The following is a 17,500-nucleotide window of genomic DNA, read 5'->3' as shown; positions in this document are numbered from 1 at the left end:
ACATGTCCGTCGAGTGGGACATACTCGAGGTCCCCGCGGTGAGGTGAGAATAGACAACTTTATATACTTTTGTTTTGTTGTCTGTCGAGTTTTGTTGTTACGGGCTGGCACGCGCATCCTCGCGAATTCCTAACCATCGGCCAACTTGCATTGACCATTTGACTATAAATAGCGGCCGAATGAATATTGTCGCCCGGTCGATCAATATCTTCCGTTAAACGTTAGCCGTGGCGAATTTTTCGATTAAACCAATTAATCTTTGATCTTGACGGCGTCTATTATCAACATGAAATTCAATTTACGTAACTAAATAGTCTTGATAAATAAATCTCTTGATAATTTCCCTTAATTATTCGTTTAAATCACGCCGATGCATTTTTCGTGCTCGTTGGCATTGGATTTAAATGAAGATTTACGCACACAATTGCAAAAGTATAATAGAATATCGAAATAATTTAAAGCCAACTTTTTAATAAACATTTCGGCATTAATATCCACGGCGAGTTGAATTTCATTTAATTGAATACTCGATGAACCATGAAAGCGATCTGTTCTTTTTAATTTTAACTTGTCGATAACATATCGACATCGAATACATTATCGATGCATTGAAAAACTTAACTTTCTTTACGAACTTTGAGCGAAGGCAGTATTGAAATTTATATTTGTATAGCGCCGTACCTGACCTGCTTCTGTCACTACTTACTTTATTGCGCCTATGCGAAGCAGAAAAACTATCGCGAATGGAATAAAATTATTCGCGCACTTAAAATCCAATCGCAATTAACTTGATGCTCTCTCTCTCTCTCTCTCTCTCTCTCTCTCTCTCTCTCTCTCTCTCTCTCTCTCTCTCTCTCTCTCTTTCTGTGTCTGTCATATTGTAGGAATGAGAAGTTTTACACGTGTTGCGACGAGCCTTATCTGGATATAACCTTCAACATAACCATGAGACGGAAAACACTTTTCTACACGGTGAATATCATCATTCCGTGCATGGGAATATCGTTTCTCACGGTGCTTACCTTCTATCTTCCCAGTGATAGCGGAGAGAAGGTGAGTTTACGATGAATGTATAGAGGCAATATTTTCATTTCATTTCCTATTCATTCTAGTCGAACAAAATGAAAAATCATTATTTACCAATACAATGCCTTCAAATTCAAATATTTTTCTTGCTTTTTTCCCTTAAGAAATCGTTAAAACTTTTTATCCTCTTACCAAAATGATCCTATTCTTTTATTTTTCATATCTGAAATGCCATTTAAATTGAAGTTTTGGAGAATTAATGATTACTATAATGCTTAATTCTGCAGACATAAATGTCTGTGTCGTGTCATATCGTCGTTTGGAGCTTCCTTTTGTGTAACAAAAATTAAAATATATAAATTCACGAATCTTACTTACGTCAGCTATCATAATTTGGACAATAACGAGACTAATGGATAATAATTTATTAAAATTATTGTAAAAATTAAATGTAATGTAAAATTTTTAATTAAAAATTCAGTTATCTTCCGTACAGAATTACAGAATTTTTGTTTTCATATTCTTATTTTTCCTTAATTCCATCGTACAATATAATTCGATATAAATATTCATTAAATTCTTATAAGTTAGTAGTAATTTTTTTTTTTCAAAGATACATTTACATGGATGTTTGAAAATTCACTGATAGCACTTACAAAATTACCTACGCTACTTGCAATTTTCTTGTCAAAATTTTGCAATTTCCAATGCATATTATGCGTAGTATCATTAACATATTACAAAATTTAATAATAATTACTCCGTAAATTTCAGATTTAATAGAACTTACTTAAAAGTATAAAAATTCAACTAAAAGTAAAGATAAACGTGATATATGAGCTATATTAAAGGATTTAAGGACTGTGGTATTAAATTCCGGACGTTAAGTTTCAGTTTTATGCTCCAAAAACATTATAAGACTTTCCCATAATTTACTTCTTTAACATCTTCAACTGCGATCATTATCGTTTTAATTTCTATTTACAATAATATCTCCCATTATGTACTCATTAGAAATCTTAATGTTTATATTGTCCTAAACTGTAATATTACAAAACTGAATTTTTCATTCTTATCAGTATTCTCAACGACAAGGTACTTTCAAATTCCGTTTGCATGCTTGAAAATTTCATAATTAATCGTTTAATTGAATCGATAATTATCTATAAATCTTTATTTTAAATCTTTATTTAAGATTTTCAAAAATGTTGATATACTGTTGACTGAGTAAATATTTTAATTCCTCATCGATTCATTTCCATACAATCCTATTACATGAACAGACAATTTTATCTATAATTATGTATTATATTGATATTAAAACCTTTCTAAATTCTTTAAATGCCATCTCTTTTACTCCTACTTAATTATTAATCCTAAATTGGTAAATTGGAAATTGACGCTGAAGTGATAGTCGACAATTTCGCATTATTTTTTAAACAATTTCATTATACAAATATAATAATAATTATAAGCGAACAATTTTTTCATTTTAAATATTTTTTGATAATTTCAAAATTATTTAAATGTACTTGTAAGTTAATTTTACAAATTTATTCATTTTTATATATAATTTAAAATGAATTAAATTTGTTTTCATATCATCACAGGTATAATAGTTTCTAAATAAAAGTTTGTATATTAATTTATTTCTATCCTATTTTTATGTAATCAATATAGAATGGAGCTCAATGCAAATTAGTTTGAAATTGTATAATATTAAAAAATTTAGTAATAAATTAAATAAATAAATATATATATATATATATATATATATATATATATATATATATATACACTTATATAAGATAAATAGAGGCACTTGTAAGTGTAATAGTGGTAATATTAAATTACTTATATTAAAAATTCCCAGTATATAACTCATAGTAAACTAAAAACATGTTCAGTTTCTTCGATTGAATGGTAATTACGTCAGAGCAATAATGATATGATATATATGTTTTTAAAATGCAATTATTTTGTGTATTCGAGAATTTAAAAATTTAATTGCCTAATTGAGAGGAAAATTCGTATATCTTTATGAAAGAAACACATATACTACAATTTTCAATCTCACGCTCTTAACTTTTGCAAAATATGCTTGTCGAAAAAACGATAAACAAATAATCAAAATGTTATCTTTATCGCGTAATGATAATGCACTTTCACCGGGTTCAATAAAATCCACTTTCAACGATGAACCTAATATCCCATAATAAAACATCACGCTAAAATTGAGAAATATACGTTTACTACAGTTCACCATGAAAGGGATTAAATTACGGAATTATGTAACTTTTTACTGTAACATATAACTGTGAATGTCGAGCAGCAAGCGCTATCCACTTTTACATGGCAACGTTACATTTACCATAACGCAATGAAAACTCGTTGAGTATGTCCCGAAGCTATGTCTCTCCTCACTTTCTCTACTCCTCGCCACCTAAGATAGAATTCATCGAACCTAGGCGGACAATTGCCTTAGGTAATAGTGCCGCCCAATTGTTGATAATCTTGACAGATTCCCGCGATTTGTGACGTAATCATTAATTGGGGTCTTGTACAAAAAGCCCGCCTTGGTTACAACTAATTTCATTTGTGACGGTCGGGGCGGCGGGTTGGGTGGTTGTGAGCCTGTGCCTTCTCATTTCTGACGCCGCGGGAGCTTGTGAAATATAATGAAAATTAATCAAGCTTAGCTAGATGCTCTTTAATTATGCTCGGAGGCGGAGAGAGTTTTTCTTTCTCTAGGACTAAGCGCGAGGGATGTGATTTAAAATTATCGCACGAATTTAGAAGTGCACGAGGCGCTCTTATTTTCACTTTCTTTTCATTTTAACGCTCCATGCGTTATCAAATCTTAGATAAGTTTTCGATTCAAGCGAATCCTTTTCTATTCCATTTAACAATTTATTCGACATCTTCATAATAATAACTCTCCCAGTTTCTCAATTAAAGATGACGATGAAAGTTCCTTATAAGATCTTTGTGTAATTGTGTAATTTTTTTAATTGAGAGACAACGGTATTATGGAAATTTTATCTTTTAAATTGTATTATGCGTCTTTCCAAGTGCAACTTTATGCTAAATATCCATCTGAATTTCCTATAACTAAGTAAACTTGGAGCATTTTACAAGGGATATGCCAATGCCTGTCGTTCAATTGTTAAAGAGTAGCGGAAATGTTATAGCAAACAACGTTTGCCACTTATTTACACATAATGGCTAAAACGCCATGAATAACTATCATCGACGCTCAAATGATTTGTATACAATTTATTCGATAAGAATAGAACAAACTGGATATTATAGAAACCTTCTAGTGTGATAAAACAAAGTTTCCAATGGTTGTCACGCATTATAAAATTGCGCAAAATTTATCGCCACGATAGGGAAAGTATGGCGTTAAATATGAAAAAAGTAAAACGATATAAAAAAAAAAAAAAAGAGAGATAAGGAGATGTCAATCATTGATCGAGATGAATCGATAAGAAATATTTCGAAATTCCATTTCGTACTTGGCCGAGACGTGGAGTCGAGGGCGAAGGGAAGAGAAACCCTCGATTCTTGCCCTTCTTATCTTGCCTCATACGCAGGACAAGAGAAGCACGAGTAAATAAAAAATACGAAAGAGCGAGTAGTTTTATCCCGGCCACGAGTCACAAGAGAAAGAAATGGTACTCCAAAGAGTCATTTTAGACGAATCCCAAGTGGTGGAGTGGCTGACACGTTCGTTTTCACTTCCTTTCAAAAGAAATGCTTCTTTTTACTTTCTCCTCGGCTATTTCTCTCTTAACTCTTTTATTTTTAAATAAATTGTCGAGTTTTATATATTCGTCTGCATGTATTAGTACGATAGTCTGCGATGTATTAAAATTACGTATCCGCCGAAGATGAAACAATGGAATGATGAAAATATCTGGTTTTCTAATTGAATGTACTACTTATCTCTTATATCTTATATTTGATTTTTTATTATCTTTTGCAATTTCCCAATAGGAAAACATCGATAATACAAGATAGATCTATCCATATAAAGTTCAGAGTGATGATACTTGGATCGACATTACAAATTTATAACTTGGGTACGAAAATCGTAAATTTAATTTAAGAGTACACTTAATAAATTGCAAATCGAAAATGTTCTTGGATAGGAAATCTTACATTTATGCTTCAAGTGAACGAATTAATCTATCTACTGTTATGTTATAATACTAATGATCGAAATTGTTGGATTCGAACATAATAGCAGCGAGCTCTTATAATTAATTAATTTTAATAAAAAATAAAAAATAAAAAAATACGCTGAATAATATATAGAATTGGTGCATAGGTTAAGAGAAATTTCATACATTATATAACATTATATGATTATAATATTTGATAAAATTCTCTGTGATTATAAATAAACGAATCTAATATTCTCGTAATGAATTATTAGCATTAAAATTAATTAATTCCAGCTTGAAGATAGAAGATATTTCAAGTTTGACAATTTATATTAAAAGTTAATTTTTTAAATATTTCCAATCGTCTAATTAAACGTCCCCAATATTAATAGCATCTGAACGTATTTTTCCATAATTTATAAGATTGGGCTTTTCACGAATTCTTTTATTAGTAATATTAGATAAGAGTCTCAATTTTTTATAAGTTATATTAATATACCAGTCATGAATATTGCTTTATAAAGCTTAATTCAAGACTATCACATTATTTAATTAATTATAATTTAAGATTTAAAGCAAAGTACAAATATAAATATTTATGATGAAAGTTGAAGGTTTTGGAACTATTACAGTTCTACAACAAAACTCTATATGGAAAGTTTTTTTTATTACATATATCAATGACGGATAAAGCTGTGTTATTCATTAAAAATGAGATTTTAGATTAAAGGTATTATAAAAAACAATTTTTATAATCATAAAATTATATATATTTATGTATTTATTAAATTACAAATTTCATCATCGTGACAAATCGCCGAAATTTTTCACCGATAAAGAAATAGATCGATAACAATTGAAATTTACATTAATTATGAACAGATTTATTTTATTATTAGATAAATTTCATATATTCCTTCAAATATAAATCTCAAATTTTCGACTTTCTATCGTTTTAAATAAATAATGTTATTTTACAACATACGGTAATGTTTTTTTTTTTTTTTTTTTTTTTTTTTTTTTTTTTATAACTTCATAAAACTGCTCATTTGATTAAGGAGAATACGAAAAATGTAGATTGACCTTTACGAGCATTGGAAATTATATATAAAATTTCAATATGAAATCATTTATCATCAATAATTATCATAAACTATGATGGTTAAATGTATTTTAACAAATATAATTGTAAAAATATATTGTACTTTTAGCGCTATGTATAAAAGCGTATAAGTTAAAATCTTACAGCTATATTGTTTGCTATACTCTTGATAATGTTGATAAAGATTTCTTGAAACTTTTTATACTGATAGTATTACAGATAGATTAATATGCAAAAGATGAAGCGAATAAAATTGAACTTTCTTGAATAATTAAAGAATTTATCTTTTTTTTTTTCTTTTTTTTTTTTTTTTTTTTTTTTATTTCTTTTATTAATAAACCCGTGTCAATATAATATTACAAAATCAAACGCATCGATCATCCAGTTGATTGCAATATCTCGTGTCGTACATTTACAGACATCACAACGTACTCTTAGAGGAGCAACGAAAGATGAGAAGTGAAAGCCCTCCCCTTACTCCGAATACCATTAAGTTCAAGCATTCGTACACGTTAACATAGACGAAGTTGTAAACGCGCAGAAGGTAATTTCTTCGTAATGATGTGAGGTGACTGAAAAATCTTTATAGACATCATTTTCAAGTTTTTATCTATTTTCACTCCATATACCTGAATAAAAATCTTAAAAAATAGTTTCTAAATTAAGTGATATAATGCAATAATATGAAAAATATAATTAACACTGAAAAACTTATGAGTGAATTATAATTTTAATTTAATATTATCACCCTCGAAGATTACGGCTAAATCGTAAACACAAATTTTTATCGAAGCTATATCCTGTTTTATGTCGTATCGCAATTTAACATTATACTTTCAAATTTTGTAAAAATGGTTTATATTAATATTATCGTAAATATTTAATAGATCGAAATGGCTTCTTTTATCCTTAATAAATGAAAGTTATGTATACATATTCGTTTTTTACCTTTAATAAAAATTTCTTCTTATCTATGCAAATACAATAAAATATTTGCATAATTATATATTGACAATTAATTCACTAATATTGTTGAATCATTCGTTAATAAATATCAAAGTAAAAACAATTTTTTAAGCAATTATTACGTTAATTGAGATAGATAAAGAATGTATGTTAATATAAAGTAAATAAAAATATAAAATAATGCCTTAATTACTCGTGCGAAATTAAATTATTCGATTGTTATTAATCGATACATCTTCATCCACAATCTTTCTTCACATTTGACTGGTATTTTAATATTAATACTTTTAATAAATATATATTTAAAAATAATTAGGAATTTAATAAAAAAAAATCATTTATGAGTAAAAATTATATTCATTTTCGTCGAACAGTTTCGTTTCTCTTTTAAACTTGTACACATTTAAATACAAAGATGATGAGTTTATTGTATACTTTCTATCCTTATTTTTATATTTTCGTAAGATGGAGTACTGAACACTTTTCGCACACTATTTGCAGTACAAAAGTAAAGTGTAGCTACCCGAAGAATTACCCCCTAATATTTAGAATAAATGAACCTTTTTCACGCTTTTTTATGCACTGCACATTTTTTCATATATTACTATAGTATTATCCTTAAATTAATTAATAAATATTAAATATTTAATAGAACTAAAATTTGTACTGTAATTTCGGTTCTTCTAAAAACTGTTTAAATGTTCGTTCAACATTGCCAATGTAGATTGTATAGTAAATGATTAATTGAGAAAAGAAAAATAACTGCAAAATACGAAGAAAAAAATCATTTTGACGTTAATAACATATTTTCAATAGTAATTTACATATAATTTTTCAACTGCAAGTTTATATTTTAAACATATACATAGCATTTATAATGGATAGATTATTAAAATAAAAAATGTTAACATGTAAATTATCAAAATATAGAGATTTTTTTTTAATTTTACAAGGTACAATTTGTCAATTACATTTGATTTTTTCTTCATTGTATGCCATAATAATCTTTAAAATTTATTCATAAGAAATAAACCATAACTGGGCGAATTCGGAAATATAAATGAATTTTAAAATTATATAGTATATTAACATTTTTTAATTATTTTTAAGAAGAAGTCGACAAACTCTCTTTATCTAAATAATTGACAAAATACAAACTCTATATACAAAGCACAAAAACTTTGTTGTATTCATTGTAGCTAAAATTCCTAAGAAAATTGAAATACATCAAGCATTATAAATAAAAGTAATAAAATTCCAAATTTATATGACATTAAATAATAAAATTGAAACATTTTCATCAATAAATAAAATACAATTGATAAGCGATAGTATCTATAGTTTTTATAATAATTTTTTATAATATTTTTATAGTAAAGTATTTCTAATGGATAAATAATTGGAACGTTAAAGTCAGTAAAAACTTTCTCAATTTATTTCTCTTTATTTTAATTAAAATTAAGACACAAGAATAGATTTAATATTTAATTTATTTATTTCGTATACTAATGAAAATTATTATAAAATTATCAATCAAAAGTCAATAAATTATAAAATCATAGTAAGTATAATTAATGCTTTATATTAATATACAAACTTTCGTTAGATTAAGCCACTTTACCACAATTATTCCTTTATTTGACATTTAAATAAATACAATCAACAGTAAAGTTTCAAGCGAACGTTCAAATAAAAAAAAAAAAAAAAAAAAAAAGAAATAAAAATATTTTAGTCAATCTACCTTTATTTTACCATAATATTTAATTAAAATTACTAATATCTACTCGATTACAAGCAAAATAAATGTTTCGCTCACTTCACCTCTGCTCCAGAATTACAAAGGTTAAAAATACCTATAAGAAACTTCAGCTCATGAAAGCAATTTCACTTTCCTCCCTCTCACTTCCTGATTTGCAAAAAATGTCATGAGTATAAATTTATTATTCAGCTTCGTGTTATCGCTAAGGTAAAATTCAATTATTCTTTGGCGTTGTTAGATTTTTTTTTTTTAGAATGACACGAGTCCGAAATTCTCTGAATATGAGTTTTTTCACGTTAACAAGGACCTTTAAAATGTTCCTGTTCCAGGTGACGCTTTCCATTTCGATTCTTATCAGTCTTCACGTTTTCTTCCTGCTCGTTGTCGAAATTATACCGCCAACATCGCTGGTGGTGCCGCTCCTTGGTAAATACCTAATATTTGCCATGATCCTCGTCTCTATCAGGTAAGTTCAACACTGATAAATTCAATGTCATTAATACAGGATATAAAAGCAAAATATATTATAGAATTAATTTCTTTCGAATTATTGATATTTGAAATAACAAATTACGTGACCACCGACAATTTTTCTCCCTACTTTTACGAAAATTGGAAATCAGTTTATTCATTATAAACCCCGGCAACATATTTAATAATACGCCATAATTATATTCCCATTCGATGAACATGATATTTTTACAATATTTTGTAGACAATTATTATTGGAATATTTACAAAAAGATTCTATTAATTCGAAACTATTGTTTATACACCTTATAAGACGACGAATAATAAAATTGATTTCTTATTACATCTTTAAATAAAAGCATTTTACAAAATTTTCTATCCATATACATAGTTATTATTAGATAAATTTCTTGCCCAAGATATAAATGATAATTATACATCAATTAAAAATAAGTAAACAAACATTATCGAAAGGTTTAAATTCTTTATATCTTTAAAATTCTACGCAGAGTTTTTTCGCATAATATAGTCAGAATTTTTTGCCGACATTAATAATAAATGATATGAAAAATATACTTTTGAAAGTTTATACACGTACTTCTTTAAAATAAAACTGAATATGCTATTTATTATGTCGAAAAATCTCGTTACATTCCAGCAAGGATTTACGAAGAAAAAAAAAACAAAAAAAAACAAATAAATTATTTACAGCAATAATTTGCAAAAATATTAATTTTTTTCTTTAAATTTCTCATTAATTTGAATTTGAAAGTTTAAGGAGTTATATGGTCGTCGTGCCCCTTTTAATTGTTCCATTCTATTAAACGTTTAATGCATTTTAATGATATAAAACATCATAAATACGTGTATATGTATTGTTCATAATGTTTGACTAATCATATATGTTACGTTATACATAATTATACTCCGCAAGTAATTGCCTCGCAAACTTTACCAATAACAAAAGAATTAGTTTTCTTTTCCAAGCTGCAAATGTTTCTCATACAGAGCAATAGAAATTAGATAATAGTTATCCGTAATACACATCCTATCGGACTGCGTAATCCTCTTTCCGCGGTCAGAAAAAAACCAAGAAATTGTATTTCGTTATAAATCACTGGAATATTATAAAATCCTTAGAATTGCGACGTAATTTTCTTTTTGACTTAAGACACGTCTATGCGACCAATCCGAAAAAACACGCTGGAATGAAAAATTGACCATAAAAATTCAAAAATGAAATGCACAAAAGAGCACAGGGTAAGCTCATCCCAAGCACAATAGAGATTAATAGTCACACTCGTCCACAAACGAGTGCGAGGGTTGCTCCACATTAAAAAAAAAAAAAAAAAAAAAAAAAAAAGGAGAGAAAAAAAATGAAAGCAGAAGTTTTTCCCTGTGCCGGGTAGTACGCGTTGCCTCGTGTACCATTATATCGCTCGGTAGGAACAAAAAAGATGGAGTGCCTGGGGGTCGGTGGCGGGAGAAGGGAGGGTGCGAATACAACAAAATAGAATGGGTGAGAGATTCCTGCTTTCGAGCTTGCATTGTCGACGCCACTCACTGCACTCCTAATACGGATATTGCGCTCTAAAATCCTAGTTTACACTAACGAATCGGGCCGCCTTACTTGTTAAGATGAATCTAAACGCATTCGCCACCCATTGTCCCTTTTTCTTCAACGAAGAAACAAAAAATCCTGGCTTACCTAACTGAATCATTTCTATCAACTTTTCGGAAGAGATTTGTTCGCTTTTGGCGCGTCATTACTTGGCGAAGAGAGCCAGCATAAAGTAAAAAAATAAGATGCTTTAATCTTTTTATCCCCAACGACAAAATATATTCGCCTTTATACATGAATGCGGTAGCTTTACATTTAAATGGTGCTCTATGATTATTCAGCTCGTACGGTAGAAAGGAAATTTTTCGATATTTATCGTTACATCTGTTTCGCATCACCTATTACTGAAAGTACGGCTGATTGATTGATTGATGAATGAATTTCATAAGCTTCATTCATTCAAATTGTTAGCCATGACTTAAATGCAATTCAAATAATAAAATGAGTGATTCAAATTTCTGCTACGCATGCACACATACGCGCGCGCGCATACATATATATATATATATATATATATATATATATATATATATATGTGTGTGTGTGTGTGTGTATATGTATATATATATATGTATATGTATATGTATATAGATATTTAAAATAATGCAGAAATTGCCAAGGACTTTTTGCAACGATTTGCATTCAATGATTTAATTAGCCACATCTCGTATGTAGCACTTACAAATTCACAAATTCAATCCGCATCGCGTTCCACTTTGTTCTCAGTCTACGATTAGCCAAGCTCGGCATTTTATCCGGAATTTTCTCAAAATGGCGCTCCTTCCTACCACCGACTCGATCATTAAGATTCTCATAAAACAGCGAACCTGATTATGATTTGATTTCTGAATGTATTGCCGTCAAATCCCAAGCTCGCAACAGCAGTCATCAACACATTTATTGGCCAAAATAACTTGATTCCCAAAGCAGGTGCTTCCATCGCAGCAATAAAAATAGAGTTTCGATTGCTGATAGGGCAGAGTCGCCCGAGAGGAAAGGAAAGACTCGCCGTGCCCCGATGTAGGTTATCTCGTGCGCATGGAGGGCGTACCGAGGAAAATAGCCCATCGCGTATCGATTACACATGCTGGGAGCGCGCACTCTTGGTCGAGCGGATGCATCGTCGCCAACTACTTAGTGAAAATCGGATAACACCCGGGGACGTTAAAAGGGACGCGGCTCCTTAAGGTTTCGGCGCCGCGTCGCTCGGGATCGCGAGGCCATGGCCGTGGAAGTGACATGCCGAACGGACGAAGACATATCGTCGGCGAGTAAAGCCGAATTGAATCGATCGGATAAGATCACAGCCACTCTCACCCAGAGCATCGAATTTCTTTTTTACTTTCGACCGATGAACTAGAGATTAATATCTAAATAAAACTACAGGTAAGGGAGGGGGGGGGGTTGAAGAATACGATGCTTATCGGGAAGTTATATTTTAGACGTTTGAAAGATGTCGATCAAAGGGCTCGAGGCCCTATACCAACGAAACTAAATGAAATACGAATTGTTGGAGGGACTTCCATATATTATCTCAAATGTAAATTTTCAACTGCAGATCGTTCCATTTTACCTGAATTTTCACAAAATAATCTTACAATTTTCAATTCTTCGCATTATAAATAATGTGAATTTTCGGCCGTTAATTATCTATGACCCACGCTTATCATTACCTTATCGCAATTATCATTCAACTTTATGCTCATTCGTGATGTCGCAAATTAATGAAGAAAAAAAGAGGAAAATAACTCCAAATTGATGAATTGGACGATTGAATTTACCATTGAAACTACATATTTAATCGTAGAATTTTTTCATTATCTTCTTTTTGTTCATTCTGCTTCCTTCGACATAATTAGAACGTGTAATTATTCTCATGCCAAGTTTGAAAATTATCATTGCAAAAGATATTCTCTATTTTGATAGCTTTATAATCTAACTACATATGATCGTTACTATATTTATTTTTTAAACAGCTGAAGCTCTTTTTTAGCTAAAAATATTGTATTAATAATGAATGGCCACGTATCTAAGCTGTACATTTTTATACTTATACCAGTAATATAATTTATATAATCAAACTACAGATATATATATATATATATATATATATATTTGCTTTTTTTATCGCACATTTTATAAAAAATAATTTAAAATTCGCGTTGTTTGACACGATAATAATAATAATAGAGATATAATGTATCGAAGATCTAGATAAATAAATCATCCTTCCACATTATCATTTCATTCTTAAAGATATCATAGGAATCCACCCCACCCCCACCCCCTTCCCCATTGATAGGAATCGATAAACCGACAAATTCACGAAACATTAAATTATCTACTACGGAGTAAAGCAATTATCAAATTGCACGAGACTTTTAAAAATCAAACAGTTCATTTCATCTGTGAGCTTAATGCAAGAACGAACTGAGATTCTCAAGATATTTCTCACTCAGACGTTCCTCTGATATAATTAATTGATAATTAAGTTAAGTTTCAGACTTCGCTTCCCTTATACAAGCCATAACACAAAGGCGAACGGATAATCCTTCGACGCTCTCAGCATTTACGTAACCATACATCCAGTGCCCCCACCAATCGAGGAGAAGCCTAACTCCATTGTAGCCAACTGTCTTCATCTTTAACAATAGGAGACCGCCCATCAGGGTGTATCGTTTCCCAGTCAAAGTTGTCTAACAAGTCCTAATGTGCATCGAACTTTCAGACAATTTACTATAGCGACTGCTGGTTAATTTGGGAATTCGTCGAGCACCGCTGCTTACGTAGTTGACAGCCAGTAATCCTGTAACGTTATACCTCACTTTTCATTCGGATGAAAAAACTTCTCCGCTGTCTTGCAAACGGATGTTTTTGCCCACAATTATTCGGCTGGCCGGCTATATTTAACTGTGTTTTCTCATCACAATTGGCATCCTGTCATTCAGAGTGTCTGATTAACCATCTATTGTCTACTATATTAATAAGCTTAATGGACAATAAATTATAGATTTAAAAGCCTCTAAATTTTTTATTTAGCTACGAATTTTATCAATCCATTTCCAATTGTTAGTTTCAGGAAAGTTTTGAACTATTTCTTTCATTTTAATTGATACATGTATTACAATAACTGTATTATTGCACTATTTTCAATTATTACAAATATTGATCGTTAGCTCAATTTACTATTTAGTAAATAAATATCAATCGTTTTTCTCAAATAATTGGGTGCATTCTAATATATTGACTTGTATGCGAGCGCGCGGGCGTATACGTGTGCGTCTATTCATGTATTAAAAAATATTATTGACATTTTCAATCGTTTAGAATTTCAATCGTACGTAATTGAAGAGGCAACGATAATTTATCAATGTCAATATAATTATAAAATTAATGAAATTATTGAAAAAATCTCTCCCAGTCTTTTGCTAATTTCTCACAATAAACGTTGAAATTTTCTTGCGACACAAGACCAAATCAAATGAAATTAACTCACACGTTTAATTGATTTAATAAACAAACAAAATTGTAATCGCATGTTTTTTTTTTTTTTTTTTTTTTTTTGTAATTCAAGAATTTTACATTATTCTAAAAATATATATTATTACCGGAGTGTGAAATCGTAATAAAGGAACAAAACATTAAAATTATTCTATCACATATTTGTTCCATAATTCTTTATTACATATTCATAATGTTTTTGGAATATTAATCGGCCTTTCAATTTTCACTTTAAATTCATATTTCCATCCTTACTGTTATGAAGGAATTCCTCTGAATAATTATTTTACAAAAAAAAATTTGTCAACGATATTTTTTTAGGAATCCTGCAAATGAAATATATTTAATTATAATACTTAAACGTGAGAGAGAGAGAGAGAGAGAGAGAGAGAGAGTATATTAAGATCAATTGAGCTTTCTATAGCGATATTAAATGACCGATATTTGTTGTTAATATTTTGCATTACAGATGTATCATTCAAATTATTTAATTTAAAGCTTGAATTTTATGTGTCGATAAATCACAACTTGGAAAAACATTTTTTCAAAGCTCCGCAGTACATACACGACAGTATAGTTTCGATTCCAAGCGCATTTTATTGCAGAAATTGTTTGTACCAAGGTCACCACTCCATTATAATGAGCAATGAATAATGTCCTATTCCCTGTAATATTCCTACTCTTTGCAAATCTTTAAAACAAAGTTCTAATGTTAAGATGAGGGATGGAAGTGCCAACAAACATCCAATAATAGCGAACAAATGCGACTTGGTACTCTCAAGCTTTGGAGGTGAAAATTAATTTCCAAACTTGTCTCCTACTATAAACCAACATAATGAGGTACCTGAGGAAGACAGAATATAGAACTGAGAATTGCGTATCCGACTTAGAAAAGCCTAGAATCTCTACAAACTGATTCACTCTCTATCTCTCATTCTCTCGTTCTCTCTCTCTCTCTCTCCCACTCTCTCCCACTCTCTCCGACTCTCTATTTCGCTTTTAAGCTTGCAAATATCTACATCTGCATGCTTGTGCACGCAAGGACATATAAACTTTAGATAGTTTAATAATGCATTTCGAATGAAAAAATATCGACCATCTGTTTTTCAAAATATGATAGACTTTACTGCTTCGTTTGAGCGTTCGTGCGTGCGTGCGTGCGTGCGTGCGTGCATGCTAGCGAGCGAGTGTGTATTATTGTTTGTAGATACAAAAATTTGGTTGAGCGTAGTATTTGGTAAAGAAAATTATTTACACAAAGAAATATTTATTCAACTTATTCGTGCTTTATTTATACTAAAATAAAATAATAATAAATAGTCTTGATTATAAAGTACAGTGCATAAATGATAAAACACGCGTAAATGTAGTTATTAGAAATTCAGTAATACAAGACGGCGTAAAAAATTATTTTCTAAAAATCTATTTCAATCTTTCATATAACAGATCGTCCCAAAATAATTTTATTAATAAAATCCATTCGAATATAAAATGAGCCGGAAATATATATATATATATATATATATATATATATATATATATATATATATATCATATTCTCTTTCTATCATTTATTCATATTCATTCGTGGCATATGTTCGAATATTCATATCGAGTTAAAAACTTAAATTTACTGTGAAATTCAATATTAAAATGTAAAAATATATAATAAATACCTTAGAATATTATCTTTCGATATCGATTTGAACTGCATGACCCATTATTGCGATACTAAAATATTGAATGTGTAAAAATTATTTCTTACTCTGTAAAATATTTCCTCTAAATTGTCAAATTTGAAAGAGAACTCTGTGCTTTAGTGAAAAACATAACCACGTGTAAATAAGTTTAAATGAAAGGATAAATCAATTTACTCATTATGTGGTGTAGTATCGATGTAATATAATAGCAGAAAATTTGGAATTACAACAGGGTTGAGTCAGAAATTGAGCGAAAGTAAAATAAAACATAAATTATCCAATTTTCAACGACTATTCGTATTAACATAAGTACAATTCACTCGCATAAATAATAGAATGTGAGTAATGCACTTTGTAGGCCAAAATTTATGACGCCTATCCAGCGAACAAGAAGTCGGATACTTTCTTAGCAAGACGATATTTCGACGATTACTCGCCTCATTCGCATATCTTAAAAATGAATGCCCTCATTATTCCCAAGTCAGCTACTTTTGTTCCCCAATCAAGAGATATTAATGGGGAATAAACACGATGATGTTTATCTCGTTGGCGCTAATTACGATCGGCATTGGTCAAAGCTTTTAGCCGGAGAGAACTTCGCATGAGGAAATTGTTGGTAACGTAGTCGCTTTTCATCCACAGCAGCTTTGCCAAAGCAAGGGGAAGCACATTTTTTATGCTGTTTCTTGAAAAGTTCTAAATCGTTTACGGGAGATCGTCGATTCGATTCTATTTGCATGTCCATCTAGTTTTCACTATGGAAACAGTCAATCCTTCCAGAAACTTTTACTTTGTCCGTGCTCTATACTTCATACATGCCTTATTTATTGTCTCTATCGCAAATTCCTCTTACACGACCAAAAATATAACCCTATATGACGAATAATCATATGTGGACACGTAATAAATTGCGTAATAAAATCGCGTGATAAGTATCCTAAGAAAAAGTAAATATTCATTCGATCGAATTTCTACGTAACGCGAATGGAGTCGAACGGTTTATTCAGAATACGTTTCTTTGTCTTATTTCGATAAAGCATCGTGGCAAAAAATAGGAAAATTCCAAGCCCATAACTGCCAAAACATTATCGCAGCTGTGCATTTCACTTCATCGTATCCGTAATGAAAAGAAGATTATTTCTCATCCTCCTCCTCCTCCTCCTCCTCCTCCTCCTCCTCCTCCTC

At 30.0% G+C, this 17,500-nt stretch overlaps 1 protein-coding gene across 1 annotated transcript in view; it reads left to right on the top strand.

The window, feature by feature from the left end:
- Positions 1–17,500, top strand: part of nAChRalpha4 (nicotinic acetylcholine receptor alpha4) — a 198,801-nt gene that overhangs the window by 152,448 nt on the left and 28,853 nt on the right. Inside the window, exons 6-8 of the mRNA XM_011499055.1 lie at positions 1–43; positions 885–1,053; positions 9,352–9,488. The exon at positions 1–43 is cut by the window's left edge and continues 73 nt beyond it. Coding sequence (XP_011497357.1) covers positions 1–43; positions 885–1,053; positions 9,352–9,488 — 349 coding nt within the window. The remainder of the gene's footprint in view (positions 44–884; positions 1,054–9,351; positions 9,489–17,500) is intronic.

Source organism: Ceratosolen solmsi, unplaced genomic scaffold (genome assembly GCF_000503995.2).
Source record: "Ceratosolen solmsi marchali unplaced genomic scaffold, CerSol_1.0 scaffold2, whole genome shotgun sequence".
Lineage (NCBI taxonomy): Eukaryota > Metazoa > Arthropoda > Insecta > Hymenoptera > Agaonidae > Ceratosolen > Ceratosolen solmsi.
This window is presented reverse-complemented; position numbering and strand designations above follow the sequence as displayed.